Consider the following 17623-nt stretch of genomic DNA (forward strand, 5'->3'; position numbering starts at 1 on the left):
CGGGTTCAAATCCCGACTCAGCCACGAGGCTCGCTGGGCAACCTTGGGCCAGTCACTGCATCTCAGCCCAACAGGACTGCTGTGAGGATAAGGTGGTGAGGGGGGCAGAACCCCACATGCCACACTGCCCATTTATAGGTGGGCTATAAATGCAATAGTAAACAAAGAAATAATAAACTAAACATGATTCACAGGAAGTGTTTTCAGAATAATCATGGGAATATCCTGGCATATGCAGAGTGCATGTGGTATAAGGCTGGAGACATTCCACATTGGCACCAACATTCCACATGGAATAAAATGCCGTTGTATCCTTACTACAATCCTGTGAGGTTAGGATGGGCTGAGGGAAATGATTGGCCCAACACCATCCAGCGAACTTTATGACTAAGTGGGAATTTGAACTTGGCTCTTCCCAATCCGAGTCTGAACACAGGCTGTAAGTGACTTGAGAGGGCCTTTGCTTGCCATTGAACATACATATTCCTTTGATCCTGCTATAATCCAGGATCAAACAGATCTGACAGGATTTTCATAGAATCATAGCATTGTAGAGTTGGAAGCAACCATGAGAGTCATCTGGCCCAACTGCCTGCAATGCAGGAATCTTTTGTTCAATGTGGGGCTCGAACGCACAACCCTGAGATTAAGAGTCTCATGCTTTACCAACTGAGCTATCCCAGAAGTCTGTATAAAAACCTGGAAAACCTTTTTTTCCCCAGAGCTGAAAGTTAGGTGATTGGCAGGCCCCATTTTCAAACCACCTTCAACTCTCTGGAAAAACAACAACACTATGGCTTGTCTTCTGCTTAGGTAAAGTGATTGTTCCGAGGAGACACTGTGAAGCACCAGGGTACAGCTTGCATATCGCCATCAGGGAATTCTTCAGAAGGGTGAAGAATTACGAGGACTCCCATTCATCACTTGTGGTGGCCCTCAAGCAATCGCCTTGAGAGTGCATGGGTGCCACAGCCAGGCTCCATTTTTGCAGAGTGACAGTGCATGAGCATGGATGCCTCTATAGGTGGGATTGCTGGAATCAGGCATACTGCAGTGGTGGACACGCACATAGCCCCGTTGTGGAGGCACCAGTTCACAAACATTGCACCTATGCATGAGTGCTGCTAGGCTGCAAGCCAAGAGGTGGTCCCAAGGCGCTGGTGCTATAGGAGGCCACATGACACCTAGGTCCTACCTCCAAGCAGAGGGACACTGCACAGGTCTTTCCCAAGGACATTAATCCCAGGAAGCCCTGCAAGATTCTGTCTCTTTCTTCTGCAACCGGCTCATTAAGTCAATATGGGTCACTGGCTTCCTTGCAGGCACCCTTGCAGCTTCCAGCCCTACTGATCCTAACTAGTCTTTACCAGCTTGGCAAATAAGCAAATCCCACTGAAGGCTGCCCTTTGTTTTAAAAAAAATGCATGTGAGATGTGCAGAGACTTTGGAACTGGGCATTCTTCCTGCTGGGCTCTCTGGCAGAGCACAAGACACACATTTGGCAGTGCATAGCATTTTCAGAGAAGTGAACCGGAATCAAGCGCTGCATCCAGCTGGTTTCATCAAGAAAGAGGGAGAAGGAAATCCATCCGGCGGAGGAGCTGGTCTTACCAGTGTCAGATGCAGGGACGGACTTGGTCAGGATGATGTCCGAAATGACGGCTATAGTACCGAAGGAGAATATCATGGGGGGCACAATGAGGCAATAATGGAAAATGTTGGTCATCAGGGCCTGGGAGATGAGACAAAGCAGGAAAGCCTGTTAGAATGCCAGCTTTAGAATACAACAAAGGTAGCAGGGTGTGTGTGTGTGAGTATCCAAGAATAATTGGATAAAGAAAAAACATTGCAAGACATGAGTGTGGCCCACAGAGCCAAAACTTGCCAATACAGAGGAGCAGCTCTGCTCTACACAAGTCATGTTTGGCTGACAAAAAGTGACAGGTTTTTGTTATTTGTTTTTTAAAGAGCTGAAAGTCAATTGATCAAAACATGGAACCTTATTAAATAAAAGACAGCCACTAGTTTCCTTAGATCTGAAACAGGCAGCTACTGACTTGATTCTGTGTAGTTTAGTAGCCATTTTTTGGTAAGGTAGCTTATTGTTAGGTGTTAATAAAAGGAACCTATGTGTTCTGATAGGGACGCGAGTGGCGCTGTGGGTTAAACCACAGAGCCTAGGACTTGCCGATCAGAAGGTCGGTGGTTCAAATCCCCGCGACGGGGTGAGCTCCTGTTGCTCAGTCCCTGCTCCTGCCCACCTAGCAGTTCGAAAGCATGTCAAAGTTCAAGTAGATAAATAGGTACCGCTCCAGCGGGAAGGTAAACGGCGTTTCCGTGCACTGCTCTGGTTCGCCAGAAGCGGCTTAGTCATGCTGGCCACATGACCCGGAAGCTGTACGCTGGCTCCCTCGGCCAATAAAGCGAGATGAGCGCCGCAACCCCAGAGCCGGTTGTGATTGGACCTAATGGTCAGGGGTCCCTTTACCTTTTTAATGTGTTCTTATTAGTTCCAGTGTCACAACCAAACATCTGAAGGCATTTGGATTTCAGAAAGGAGAGAGGCCACCTGACTTTAAAAAAAGTATTTGTCACAAGTTCACTTAATGAGCCAGCAAATAACTTCTTTTATCTCCCATCTTAAGCTGTGGTGGGTCATACGGTGATTTCCTACAGAGAAACCTTCGGCAGACACTGTAATGCAATTTTAAAGGAGAGAGGAACTTCCGTCCGTATCTTTAAGTATTGGAGGGCAGTGGGAAAGTAGTGTGCATGTGTGAGCACAGAGCAAGTGGCTGGCTTCACACTGGGTAGTCTCTCTCATGGGTGCAGGCTGCAGATGTTAGCAGGAATGACCATCTACTCAGCAGTGGTATCTTTGCAAAGCAATGGGATCCTGCAACACCCACCTGCCAGCTCCTCCATCACCTCCCAGTGCTTAAAGATACTGGCATGAAGTTCTCTCCCTTCTCAATTGTTGGGTTTGGAACTTAACTGGTTAAGAAGTTCCCATGATGCCTCAACATTCTGACGTCAGCTTTCGAAGCTGGGAGGAGCTGGGAGGAGTTTCATTTCTCTTCCCCTCTGGTCTCTGAGGGAAGAGGTCGCAGGTCTGTCATGGCTGCGGTGAGCCCAGGAGATTCCTGGGGAATGTCGGAATAAAGAACTGTAAATAGACAAACCGGGCTCTGTGTGTTTGTCTGAAGCTAAGTGAAGCTACGTGACAGTTTTTCGCTGCTGTGTTCAACTCTGCTGAGGCGTGACTGGAGAGCTACTGGAGACGGAGCTGAGTGGCGCAGCTCGGAGGAAGCGCGCCGGGCATAAAGAGCTAATTGTGGACCGTAAATCAATTAGCGGGGTCACGCCAATAAATCAATTCCACAGGTTATGGACCCTTAATCACCGATCGTAAAACTGTCACAGGAACGCTTTGAAGTGCCGGAATGCGTTTGAAGTCTGCGGTCTAAGGCAGAGAAAGCCGGCAGGACGCAGCGGAGATTTTTGCCTGTTGCTAGGAGGCAAAGGAGTAGCTGCGGAGCTAAGAGAGCAGCTGGAAAATCGTTTCTCCACGGATGGGTGCCGGAGGAGCTTGTGATCTGTGAGTACAGCTTGGGGCCCCTTGGGAGAACGGAAGACAATGGCAGGCAGCCAGGTCTTGGAGGACATTGCGTTTGAAATGCTCACTCTAAGAAGTTGAGCAAGGGCTGTCTGGGGATGTGCTGCGTGTGCTGTGAAGCTTCAGCAGGGGGCCAGAGCCCTGAAGAAGTATTGAGAAAAGCCTAGAGATGGCTGCAGCCCCTGTTCCTGATGCTTTAGCCTCAAGGAGCGCTGGTGAGCAGATCGGGGGGGCGAAGGATTCCAAAGACAAGTGTAAAGGCTTGTCCACTGTGCGTGCTGGAGTGGAATGTCAACAAAGCAGGTTCCCAGAAAGCCGCAGTGGGAGCCAGGCCAGAGGGGGCGGAGCTGGCAAGGAGTGCTTTTCCGGAAGAAGGAGAAGGAGGCCGGCTGGGAGGAGCCCCGGGCAGTGTTTTTCCACTGGAGTTCGTCGTTGCTGCCCATGGAGAGCGGAGACAGCTGGGCAGGAAGGTCCCAAGGTCAACCAGCTGAGTTCTCATGGGAACCAGTCTCGGAGAGGAGGCCAGCGTGGGAACGCAAGGGAAAGACGTGGTTCAGACGCTGGGGAGGGTTGTTTTCTTATCACTGCTTCTATGGCAACTGTGAAGAACAACTCCAGCCAGGACACGGTGACACGCTGGGTTTTGAATACTGCTGTTGGTCAGCACCTGCTAAGCGAGCCTGCTGGCAAAATGCGGAACTGCAGGGCTGTTACAACAGGACATAACTGTGATGTTAGCAGACGGAATGAGAAAGTCGGTTTCTGCTGTGGCTAACATGTCTTTTTCTCCTTTACAGGAGGAGCTAGAGGTCTACGTTGTGCCGGGTCTGAATTGTTGTTTGTTATCTGTATCAGCTCTAATGAAGCAGGGATACAAAATTTGCTTTGAAAATGACACCTGTTCCATTTTCAGAGGGGGGAAACAAGTGGCCAACGTGAAAAGGGGGCAGAACAATCTCTTTGTTCTGGAGTCACCTCTGGAGGGTGGTGGGAATGCTGGAAAAGCACAGGCGCAGTGTGCTAAGGTTCCCAGTCATGTGCAAAAGTTGCACAGGTGCACAAAAGGGTACAAACTCCGGAAATGTGGGAGGTCCCTAGGGTGCAGGGCATGCAAGGGTGCACAGGTACATGGTTTTCCCGGGTTTGGGAGGGTAGCCAAAGAGCCCTTTGAGCTCTTTGAGGCAGGTGGTCCAAAGGTTCAGGAAATGATCTTCTGTGGATATGATCCTGCAACCAATGGGTGGAAGTTTGCATACCCAGAGGGTGATCAAACCAAGCTGCTGGTCAGTAAGCAGGCTGAGTTCTGTGAACAGGATGGGTGTTCAAGACTCAGGGTTGGTCCTGATTTTCTCTCAGAATGTCTGTCTGATTCTGAGGAGGAAAGGGAGCCAGAAGCTGATCCCGGTGATGGGGACCAGGTCCAAGATCAGGGTTCAGAGCAGGTCTGGGCATCTCCAAAGGTTGTGAAAGGAGTGTCCAGGTGTGAGGCTTCATCTCCGGTTAGCGTAATGGAGAAAGCTCACAAACAGGGTGTCAAGTCAGAGGGGGAAGGATCTGACGGAGAAGACGCAACTGCTGGCCCAAATGGGTCAGTAGGGTATCAGGTCACAAGTGCGTGGAAAAGTGTCGCACAGTGTGATTCTGGGAATGTTGAAGGGGTTCAACAGGTGCCTGGGAAAGATGCCGGGAAGGGGCACAAGGCAAAGGGAAAGGTGTTGAACTCAAAAAAAAAGGTCTTGTCAGAATGGTTCGGCAAGAGGGGGTGTTGGGTTTGGAACTTAACTGGTTAAGAAGTTCCCATGATGCCTCAACATTCTGACGTCAGCTTTCGAAGCTGGGAGGAGCTGGGAGGAGTTTCATTTCTCTTCCCCTCTGGTCTCTGAGGGAAGAGGTCGCAGGTCTGTCATGGCTGCGGTGAGCCCAGGAGATTCCTGGGGAATGTCGGAATAAAGAACTGTAAATAGACAAACCGGGCTCTGTGTGTTTGTCTGAAGCTAAGTGAAGCTACGTGACAGTTTTTCGCTGCTGTGTTCAACTCTGCTGAGGCGTGACTGGAGAGCTACTGGAGACGGAGCTGAGTGGCGCAGCTCGGAGGAAGCGCGCCGGGCATAAAGAGCTAATTGTGGACCGTAAATCAATTAGCGGGGTCACGCCAATAAATCAATCACCACTTAGCGGCTGCTAAATGTTTCATCCAGTGAACCACCTCAAGAGCTATGCCTGTTTTTAAGATTCTTCCATGATGGGATGTGCAGCTGCAGTGCAGTTTCCCCCAATGCAAAAGCACAAAAAACAACCACCCTCCAAAAGTGGGTTCCCAAGGCTTCAATTGGTTTTTAAACAATGTTGTGGGGAAGAAATATGCCAGCCATGTGTTACATCTAGCTCAGCCTTCACAGGGGCAATTTAAACAGCAGAGAGAGCTGTAATGTGGTCTCATTCAAGTGCTCATTACTAACCCAAGACTGCCTGCACAATATTTACCAGCAATGTATTAGCACAGATAATTAAAGCCAAACCGTGCTTGTCAAAACAAACGAGCAGCAGCACATTACAGAGTGCAGAACTGGTGTGGGGGGGGGGGGACCTGTCTGGCCTGCTCACTTGCTAATGAATCTATTGAACGTTTGTCAGCCGGAATGTCTCCCAAGTATAAATGCAAATCAGTGTGCCTAAGAAGTGAATGTAATTATTTTCTTATCGTGCAGCTGCTCAAAGATCCTTCCAGATCTTTATCACCAAAACAAAAGCACTGAAGACATGCTTAGGCAGAGTCTCTGAATTTGGGAATGCACTCATAACCCACCTCCAGAACTGCAGGGACCATCAGTCTGTATACTTTGCCTTCCAAAGGTCTCAGGTTCAACCCCTGGTTATTAGTACTGGGTTGAAGCTGATTGGATAGACCTCTTATTCCTAAGACAATAGGGAGCAATCAGGAGATCCATCACTGGGCTAGAAGGACAAATTGCCCAACCATACTCCCCTAAAGAATCCTGGGAAATAAGATGCTGGGAATTATAATTCTTGTGAAGAGTAAACTACAGTTCCCAGGATTCTTTCAGGTGTGGGTATCCTGTACATGTGCTTTAAATGTATGGTGTGGTAGCCAATTGACCTACCTTATTGGTGGTGTGTTTGCTAGGGACTACCCAGCAGGGCCTTTTCAGAGGTGGCACCCTGGTTGTAGAATGGCCTCCCTAGTGAAGTGTGCCTGTCTCCATTGTTATTAAGTTTCAGGAGGCTTTTGAAAACATTCCTGTTTATCCAGGCACTTGGTGGCTGAAGAATACCGTCTCTGGCAACCCCAAGATAATCGGGTGGAACTGCTTTTAGAATTTTTTTTTTAAACTGTAATTGTTTTTAGAATCTTTTCTTTTAGATTGTGCATTTGTGTGCTGCTCTGGGGTCCTTGGGGAGGAAGGGCAGGATATAAATTTGATAAATCAAATCAATAAGTAATAATAAGGCGGCTTCTTACATTCTTTGTTTGGTAGTCAACTTTCGATCTCGAAGGGAGTCTGGAAAGATATAGATGTGTTTGCCCACACCCAGCTTTTCAAGTAGCTTTGGGAACAACCCTTTAAATCTATATCTCCTTTCAAAGTGTAGGTGGATTAGTAGGAGTTTTTACTGTTAGACACCCTATCACAGTAACACACCACCTGCCTTTTCACTTTTTAATATCCAGTGGGGGAGAGGGGGAGGAGCCCCCAAATACTGCTGTCACTTCCTGCTGATATTTTGACAAGGTATTGACCATGAATGGGTGGCCACAACAATTCAGAACCATAGCCATCATAAACTGAGAAAAGGGCACAGGTAAAAGATGTGGTGCCAAAGGCTGGGCAGGACCCTCAAATGGTGGCTCTCAAAGCTCAGTGTTCAAGCTTTGCCTGCCCACCTGACCTGATCTGTCGCTGCATCTACCATTTGCCTGTTGGCAGAAGACTTTGTAAATCAATGGGAATTCTTTTGTAAGCAAAACAAAACTGCTTGCTGCCTTCTTCATTGCAATTGCCCTCACAGCACCTTGAGATCTTGAGATGGGGGGAAATTGCAACAAGTCCCAAACTGCTTCAAACAAGATTGCTGTGTGACACCTGAGGATAAAAGGCATGCGTAGTGTATCATATCTGAACAGCGCATGGTGGCTCCCCCCCCCACTCCTTGAACATCTTGACACGGCAGCGAAAATGTTGCTCAGGAGAAATTGATTCTGACTACAAATATTTTAAAGAGATAAGCAGCCCATGAAGTTTAAGGATGACACTTGAGGTTTGGATTTCATATCAAAACTTATACTGACTCCCTAAAGAGATCTGAGGGGGATATTCATTAATGATATTTAGGTGCAAGATTAAAACTCAAATCTTTTAAATGATTCTTTAGCTCTTTTTATTGGTTTTTATCGCTGCTTTATTTACTATTGCTGAAATATTTTGGATGGCTTAATAAAAAGTATTAATAAGGAAAAAGCAATTACTGATGGTGAAATTAAAAATTTTCATTGGGCTGTTCATATATTTGGTCAGATATTTGTCCATCTAGGCCAGCACTGTCTACTCTGACTGGCAGGGTCTCTCCGGGGTCTCAGTCAGAAGTCTTTCCTGCAACTCATTATTTTTCCTGGAGATGCCAGGGTTGAACCTCAGACGTTCTGCATGAACTATGTGACTGAGCTATAATGAGTCCTTCCCCAAACCATAGTTTCTTCCTAAGGAAGCCATTGGATCTGGGGTGGTTTGGAAGGCAATGAGGCTGAACTCTGGCTGATTTGGAGCACCCTGTTCATTACTGCTCTCTATTTCCCATTATTGTTTCCTTCATCTGCTACCCTAAACCTTTGCTGGGATTCTTTTCAGTGCAGCTGGCCTCTCTGTTAATTTCAGCTCTACATATTTTGGAGGCCACTGAAAGGAAGTGATTAGTTTGGGTGGGGGTTGTAACTGGAGATCTTTCTTAAATGTCCTCCTCCTAAAAGAGCTGCAGAGCTCATAAAATTGTTTTTATGTCAGCAGATATATAAACTGCACACTTAGTTCAGACAGGGATATTCCTGAAGCTCTGGCCAAGTTGCGTCAAGATCGCTTTTTCCTCATGAAGAAACCCAGCACATAAACCGCCCCCAGAGATGGGACATTTTCTTGGCAGGTCCTTGATTATAAAGCTTTTTTCCCTTGCAAACAGCGCTGCAGCTGTAGTTTCCTATCAATAGTTGTCACGGGAAGGCATTTCTGGGCCCTTTAAGGCCTCTGTGGCAGTGAGGAGAGCCTTGTGGAAAAAATGATTGTAATCTCTGAACCAAGTTGGTAGCAGAGATCCTAGGTGCTGCTGGCAGAAACCGGTTTGGGCTCGGTTTGGGCGCTCCACCATAGAGGTAACATGCTGTGATTAGCATGACCAGTTGAAAAAGAAGAGAGAGGTCCTGCCCCTTTAAAAGTTGCGTAGAAGGTGGCATTTCAGCAGGTATCACTTGCATGGCAACTGTTAAAAGCGCAGGAGCCCCATCCTCTTTTGCAGCTCAACTCTGTTTCCAAGTTGTGCAGCATCCAAATAGATTGCTGCAATAGCCAAATCGGGTAAGTAAGGGTTAACATCTACTGCCTACCTGCAGTCATGGAACCAAAGAAAGCATGTTCCTGTTTCCAGTCACTGACCAGAGCCAGGTGGTGGCCTCATGAGTTTTCAAACACATGGTTAGTGGTAATATTCAAACCATGATTTGAAGCAGAGTTTGCAACCATAGTTGCCAGGGTAACCAGGGCCGGATTTAGGTTTGATGAGGCCCAAAGCTACTGAAACTAATGGGGCCCTTTATATGTCCAGCTGTCCTTTGTCAACAACAAATTGTCGCTGTTTTTCGTGTTGAATATATGCTATATGGTAATTTATGGACCTAATAGGTATCTAAAGCCATTTGCACATAACAAAATATGTATTTTATCAAAGTAATTGTTGAACTGAAATACAGTTAAGGAGAAGTATATTAATAGTGAAAGACAATTAATAAGAAGTATATTAATAGTGAAATAATTATTAAGCTCTATCTGTATGTAGGTTTTATTTTATTTGTTTCTTATCTTATATTTTGGAAATGTACATCCAGGTTTTTTTTTTCCTTTACATTTTTTGGGGGCCCCCAAGAGAGTGGGGCCCTAAGCTATAGCTTGTTTAGCTTATACGTAAATCCGGCACTGAGGGTAACCATAATTTTCTGCCACTATCGCACCTGGAAATGAAGGGGGAATCTCAAAGGGGAACTCTTGAGTCTGCAGTACATTCCCATCTTCCAAATGATGGTTTGGAGGATCAACCACATTGAATTAAAATAGTGTGGTTAGATGTATTTTTTGTCCTTCTGGCCAATGTAACGCAAACAGCAGAGGTTTGATTACACTTTTTTTAAAAAAAATGTTGGCTTTTATATTTTCTCTCAACCCAGGACATTCTGGAAAGATTTGGGAAACTCCATTCCAAGCAAAGCATCCTTTAACTTGCAAACATTTTAAAAATTCCAGGAGGAAGTAATGGCTTAAATCATTCCTCCCTTGTTTGTCCTAGTTGGACCATGATACGAAGCAGACTGTTGATCTGGAAGCCTGGTAGAGCTTTTGGTCACAACACAAACACACATGGGAGAAAATTGAAAAATGTGTGACTGGACCACCACTAATATAACACAACAGACAAAACTCCCAGATTATGCCAAACACAACACTTTTCATATGTTCACTTGCATAGCATCAAGTGTAGAGTATTCAAAAGCACAGCCTAATCAGGTAATGCATGCATATCTGGTACCTTACCATACCAACACCCACTCCGCAGAAGACAAGGACGCACAACATGAGCAGAGTCCACTCTGAATAACGACTTGTCAATCTCCCAATTACTAGGCCCTGGACAACCTATGGAAAGAGAGGGCAGAGACATAGACAATGTTAAATTCTCAGATGCTTCTAGCCCAGAGTGAATGTTTGTTTCTGTACACTAACAAGACCCAGAAACTCAGCGTTGTATCTGTGAGTGTCGTCTGTCAGAACAGATCGCTGGACTAGCTGGGTCATTGGCTTGAGCCAGCAGGCTTGATCTTCTTAAGTTCATGTGCATGTCTGGGGGCACATGGAACAACTCTACGCTGCAGATCAATGTGTATGGCCCTGAACACAGCCTGGATAGAGACCACCTGGGATCACTTTGAAGGAAGCGCAAGCTTGCAAACGTAGGAAAAGAGGAAATGAGACGGTGCACCTAATCCTGAAAATAGTTCTTAAATGCACAGATCTCCTGGGAGGTTCTTCCTCTAGGTGTGCCATTTCACTATATGAGTAATTATAGGGTTTGGGGTTTAATTATATTTCCCCCACCCTGCCCTAAGGGATGGCTCCCAAGTTCCCTAGACATACTTTCTAATAAACTCAGTTCCACATTGACACTATGCCAATTCAGAGGGGAGAAGTTCTTGTTAATCAAGCCTTATAGCTGGGGCCATGGGAAACTTTCTGGTTTATGTGGCCACTTGAGCTTTATTGCAGTTGGTACATGGACCTGAGTTGCATGAGTGTCACAGGTCCCCGGAAATCTTTAGTAAGTTCACTCGTGACTGGTCGGAGACGCAGCTCCCATCTTGTCTGCCCGCATCATTCCATGAGTATTCATATTTTTGTCAAATTTCATTAGTTTTGAAATGAAAAATAAATCCTTGCAGGTTGTGCACTCATCTACTACAAAACATCCAGGCTCTTTTAAAACAACCACCACCACATCAAAACTACAGCAAAACTGTAGCAAACCACAGCAGGCCTAGCCACATATGTCAATGCCTTGATATTGAATAATTCTTTGTTGTTGAAAGTGTAACAGCAGGGATCATTCAGTTTGTAATGGAAAGGGTTTATTTTAGTTCCAGTGTCGGTCAACTACCCAAGGGAGGTGGTGATGGTGTTGCTAAGCAACCATTTAGATTGGCATGATCTTCGCTGAGGTAACATGTGCGCTGATTGGTTGCGGAGTTCTGAGGGAGCTTTTCTCTGCATGTTTTAGATGGATACTTAACTCTGTTCTTATCAAGGCTTAACCTAAAAGACAAAACCTCACTGTTCTTTTATTCTCAAATTATATATTGTTTTTGTTCAGTTTGTTTGGTAAACTGTTATCAGTACAATGGTACCTCCGGTTACGAATGGGATCTGTTCCAGAGGCCCGGCCGTATCCTGAAAAATTCGTAACCGGAGGACCACTTCTGTGCACAGCGCCGCAAAGCGCTTTAGCGCACGCATGAGCGGCAAACCCACTTCCGTGTTCACAACCCAAAGATTACGTTACCTGAAGGTAACGTAACCCGGGGGTCCACTGTATTTCTCTTCTCTCTAGCTTCTATCTGTGGTTACCTTGATGCATATATGTGTACATTGCATTCTTCCTTCTCCCCCTTCCTTTGGTAAACAAAAGGAAGAACAGGAACAACAGCAAAAGAAATGCTCAGTGATGTTCTGTAATTGTATCATGGTTGTATCATAATTACAGACAAGCTGCACAGCTGTAGCAAATCAATTCCTCTCCTTCACCAGTCATAACAAGATACTGCACTGAAAAGGAGGGTGCAGAAGTATCAGTAATAAGAGCTCATGTACAGCTGAACGACTGAGCAGGAAAGGACTATCCCCAAGAGCAATTCAAACTGCCTGAGGCTGTGCCCCTATGCAAGGAAGAGGAGGGAAGTGCACCAAATGGTCATGTCATGCACTGAAAATTTTCCTACACAGAGGTAATCTGCTCAATACAATTGCAGAAACACTTGTGGGACACTTCAAACAACATTCTTTGTCCAACAAAGATATTACCTCCAAGTCCAAAAAACAAACAAAAAACAGTTGATGTGGGAAACAGCCATGGGGCTCTGCTCTGGAGAAATGGCTAGCAAACAAGGAAAATGGAGCGCTGGGCCAGGGACATCATTTCCTAATCATTGCCCAGTCAGGGTGGCTCTGGTTATGGGTGGATCAGCTTCAGGCAGTGTGATAGGGGAGAAGAGGCTGCGAAGCACAGATGATGGCCTGTCCTTTTTTTGCTCAGATCAGAACTGAAGCTCCTGATAAGAGTTAGCTGTGGCAGGGGGGCTTATGGCAGAGTCCAGAGTACATACATGGGTATGTAAAATGAGAGTTGTCATAGCGATCCATAGTTAAAAGTAGAGGTCAGCAAATGTGTCCTCTTTTGTGCTCCTTAAAATACGGCAACCCTATGTGACCTAACTTATTCCAGAGAAGAATCAAGGTTTCCATTGCTGCATTTCACTTAATTGCATCACAGCTATGATGCATATGTGTGACACATTATAACGGGGGTGGGGGAAGAATGACCTATTAGTGTGTCAGCGCTTAAGTGTCAGTACCACACATGCCTGCCTTTATGACTGCAGCAATGCTCATGGTAAGAGGAAAGTGGGAAAATTCCAAGAAAATTCCAAGAACCTTTTATTTGGGCAGGGTCCTTGCGCCTTTAACAACTGCCTGACAGGCAAGAGATTCAGCAGGTGAAGACATTTAAACGTCCTAATAAGCTTATAGCCTACTTTGCTACCACGTGGTCCTAAAAGCGGTTTACAAAACTGTAAAATAAATCATAAATACACCCAAACTGAACACATAAAATTCAGTTCCCCATCGGTGTATCTCATACCAGCAATATACTTGATCCATTGAATTCTGCTTGGTACACCTCTGTTAAAGCCATAGAATTTTGGCCAAAATTAGGTAGCAACACATCTACCACCGACCACGAACAGTCACAGTCTCCTCTTCAGGAAGACAAATGGTGAACTTCCTCACCCTCCTGTCTAGCCTTCATGTGTGAAAAGGAACTCATTAATCGAAAGGATTGAGCAAACTCCCATTTTCACAACAGCTCAAAGGGAACTGGGTGTTGAACTCTTAAACAGATTACAGGTTCTTATTCACATTGCTTGACAGTAGCTGGGAAAAGGAAGGGAAAGAGGTGAGAGTGTTACAGAGGACAGCAGAATAATTGCCATGTTAACACCCAAGCTTTGGCCTTTGGCCATTTCAACTTTAATTCTATGGCATTATATAGGGTGATACAGAATAATGGCCGTTCCGAATCAGGCTGTGCATGTTCTCATGCAACCTCAGGCTTCAAGCCATCATTAGCACAACATTACAAGTAATTTGCGGCTCCTTTCCATGGAGGGTGGATGAGCAGCACCACAGCTTCATGCTATCAAACACCTCCTTAAAAGTGAATCGTCACTAGAATTTTGCACGTTTCCACACCAGAAGGCGAGACCTCAAAGCGCTGCTGTGAAGCTCAGCTCCCACTGGAATGAATAAGTCACATGAATCATACCTGCTCATCCGCCAGGTATTGCATGAAGGGTGGCGGTTACGCCAGGCTCCAAGTGTTTTATGAGCTCGGTGTCACTGACTCAGCAATGGTACATTTCACAGACAGAGGATTAGATATTCTGTGTTACCCAGACTTTCCTCTATCATCTGTACGAGGAAGACAACAGTGGAGTCTTTTCGGACTTCAGTGAACCTATCTTTGGGTTAAATGCAGTACGTTTCTAAGCACAATTCAAAGTGTTGGTGCTGACCTTTAAAGCCCTAAATGGCCTCGGCCCAGTATACCTGAAGGAGCATCTCCACCCCCATCGTTCAGCCCGGACACTGAGGTCCAGCGCTGAGGGCCTTCTGGCGATTCCCTTGCTGTGAGAAGCCAAGTTACAGGGAACCAGGCAGAGGGCCTTCTCAGTAGTGGCACCCGCCCTGCGGAACGCCCTTCCATCAGGTGTCAAGGAAATAAACAACTATCGGACTTTTAGAAGACATGTGAAGGCAGCCCTGTTTAGAGAAGTTTTTAATGACTGATGTTTTAATGTATTTTTAATATTTTGTTGGAAGCCGCCAAGAGTGGCTGGGGTATAAGTATCTTCTTCTTCTTCTTCTTCTTCTTCTTCTTCTTCTTTCTTCTTCTTCTTCTTCTTCTTCTTCTTCTTCTTCTTCTTCTTCTTCTTCTTCTTCTTCCCTGAGCCATAGCTCAATGGTGCAACATCTGCTTTACATCCAGAAGTTACAAGGTGAAATCCCCAGTGTTACTGGACTGCAAACATCTCCTGTCTGAAACCCTGGAGAGCTGCTGCCAGCAAGTTTAGATGGACCAGTGGTCTGATTCAGTAATAAGGCAGCTTTGGATGTTTCTATGGAAGGCAAGCTCACCCAATGGATCATCCCTTTCCTCTCCAGTCCCCCTTTACCCTTTGAAAAGTCTCTCCGGAGGATCATAGAAATATAGAGTTGGAAGGGACCCCAAGGGTCAAATCTAAGCCAGGATCTGGGGGACCTACCAAACATTGTGGGCTGTATCATATGAGGCCGCAGGGGGACACAGGAGGAATTAACCAAACTCAGATAGAAGAAATTTATGCTCTACTGATGCAAGATTCCTCTACCCTGTTTTGGGTAATTCCTTCCACCCACTGCAGTCTCATATGACAAAGCCCGCAATGTTTGGTAGGGTCCCCAGACTCTCTGGAGAGACTTTTAGGGGGCAGGGGTACATGGGGCTGCAGGGGAAAGGAAAAGAAGGGGAAGATTCATTGTGAGAGCTTGCCTTCTGCTCATACAACCCAAAAGGCTCCTTGGGGACTCAACTGTTGAGATTTTCTGCTAGTGAGCTTTAGCTATTTCCTGTTGAGAGATGGTGTTGGGAGTTTTCTGTTAGTAATCTTTCGATTTCCTGTTTCATATGGCCCCTTCTTGTTCATTACACTTTGGGGATTAATGTTCTGGAAAAGTAGTATAGAAATGTAACTGGTAAGAATTAACCCCGCAGAAAATAAAAAAATAAAGGCTGCATTCTGATGCATTGACAGAGGAGTGGGTTCAGGTAATGTGGCTCTCTAGGGTGACTTGTTTCCTCCTGCCTTCCCTACTTAAATATCATGCATGCATCGTCCAAACTGAATGCTGAATGCCTCTTCCTCTATGCTTCTGATGGCTTGCCTGTCCAGTTTGTGAAACCATCATGCATATTTACTTGATCAAACTTTTATTTAGACCTTAATATATGGGGGAAAGGACCTTAGTGTTGTTGTTTTACAGTAGAAAACTGTTCTAAGAATGGGGAGGCAATTTTATAACTGACACAAGAACCACCAACTCAGTGGGTTTCCCTCAAGCTCAACGCAGGAGAGAAGACTGTACTTCTGCTCCAAACTTGCCGAGTGGTCTTCCATTTGCAGACTCACTGTGAAAATTATGTACATCTGGATGCGTCCCAAAAGACCTTGTCTAATTGAAAACAGGATCTCACCAGTTTATTGTAAGAGATACTAGCACCTTATGCAGTAATTCATTTTATTTCTAAGTTGTAAATATTAGCAATAATGAGAGAAGATACAAAAGATCACCTGAGTGGGAAGAGAAAAAAGAAGAAAACTGGAGAATGAAAAATATTGTACCACAAAGGGAGGAAGTATGACAATTGTGCAGACTCTGGGTGTTCAGAGGAGACTGCAAGCAGTGTTGTGGGGCAGCTACTGCCTATGGTACACCTTAAGGATGGGCAACTTGTGGCCCTCCTAGTGTTGTTGGATTCCAACTCCCAGTAAGCATGCCTAATAGTAAAGGATGATGGGAATTGTAGTCCAAGGCACCTGGAGAGCATGAGTTTGCAGAAGGCTGGTAAAGATATACATGCTCACTTATTGTGCCCTGTCCTCATTTCTGTCCAAATAAATTTTGCAGAGAAATCTCTGAAGGAGATATTCATGCAAACATTCTCACACTTATACTTTGCCACCTAAGTAGTGTGTGAACGCTGTATCCCAAACAGTATCTTTTTCCATAGTTCTCAACTTTTCCAGGCTCTGGCAAGAGCTGCCATTAACCTCACCTGCTACATGGGACCCACTTTTCACTATTTAGAGTGGATTGTACCAATGAACTTGTCCTGTTTGCACAAGGACATCTGCTTACGTGATGGAACATCCCCACCCTCTCTTCTCCCCGTGCCCCTAAATCTGTTTAAGGGTTTTCGCCAATCCTCTGGAGCAAATTTGGAGAAGGAGTGTGGAGTGTGTGAGTAAAGGAGAGAGAGAAGGCATGTTGCACAAGTAGAAGTTTTTGCAGGAATGGAAAAACTTTGTTGGATACAGCACAACATAGGCTTTTTCCTCCTTGTATTTATCTGTTTGCGTGCCACTCAACAAATCAAATAAAAAAACAAGATGTAGAACCACAACATCCAAAGCTACAGGAATGCAACAGAAATAAATCTGCATTCTTTTTCTCCTTCTCTCTCCCTTCAGACCCCCCTTTTTCTGCTTAACTATGGATACCATACGTCCATAATTCTCTGCACATATGGCAGCCTCAGAACAGCTTTGCCCCCTCCGAAAAGCTCAACAACACTCAACAGCTTTTCTGTCTGAATTTTCACTGTTTGAAATATGGCAACCCTAGCTTAACCCTCTTTTGCCACCTTTTTGCCAAAAGAAATGGGTGTTGGCACCTCTGATGTGCTCAAACCTAGACTGCCCCAAAGCACAGCTTGTGGGGTCCCAACCCATCAAACGAAGATCAGTAGCATATATGCTGTGTGACTTCTTGACACTCAGCTGAAACGGGTGAAGTGCAACATTAGCTTTGCTAGTGAAATCCGCCTGCTTTCCAGGCAAATCCCTTCCTGCAACTTTGCCTATGCCCACAAGAGTTTCAGGATGGGCAATTGATACAGACAGCGGCTACAGGCAGATACAGAAAGAACTCCACAGGGAAGGGCCCTGAGTGACTCAGCAACAGAGCAGACACATTGCATGCAAATGTTCCCAGGCTCAACTCCCAATATCGCCAGCTAGGGCTGGGAGAAGCTCCTGTCTGAAATCCTGAACTGCTACAGCCCAACTATGTAGAGCAAGGTGGGAACTTCTGGCTTCCCAGATAGTGCAGGACCACAGCTCCCTTTGTTCCCTGATCCTGACCA

General features: G+C 45.6%; 1 protein-coding gene and 1 long non-coding RNA gene across 2 annotated transcripts in view; both read right to left on the reverse strand.

Moving 5' to 3' along the window:
* Positions 1-17623, reverse strand: part of LOC308474141 — a 129765-nt gene that overhangs the window by 51367 nt on the left and 60775 nt on the right. The window lies entirely within an intron of this gene.
* SLC67A1 (solute carrier family 67 member 1) overlaps positions 1-17623 on the reverse strand; it is a 79783-nt gene that overhangs the window by 2895 nt on the left and 59265 nt on the right. The window contains exons 9-10 of the mRNA XM_080999342.1: positions 10426-10527; positions 1612-1732 (exon numbers count right to left, since the gene is read on the reverse strand). Of these exons, the coding sequence (XP_080855468.1) occupies positions 1612-1732; positions 10426-10527 (223 nt within the window). The remainder of the gene's footprint in view (positions 1-1611; positions 1733-10425; positions 10528-17623) is intronic.

The sequence above is a fragment of the Podarcis pityusensis genome (assembly GCF_964106645.2).
Source record: "Podarcis pityusensis genome assembly, chromosome: 1".
In the NCBI taxonomy this organism is placed as follows: Eukaryota; Metazoa; Chordata; class Lepidosauria; order Squamata; family Lacertidae; genus Podarcis; species Podarcis pityusensis.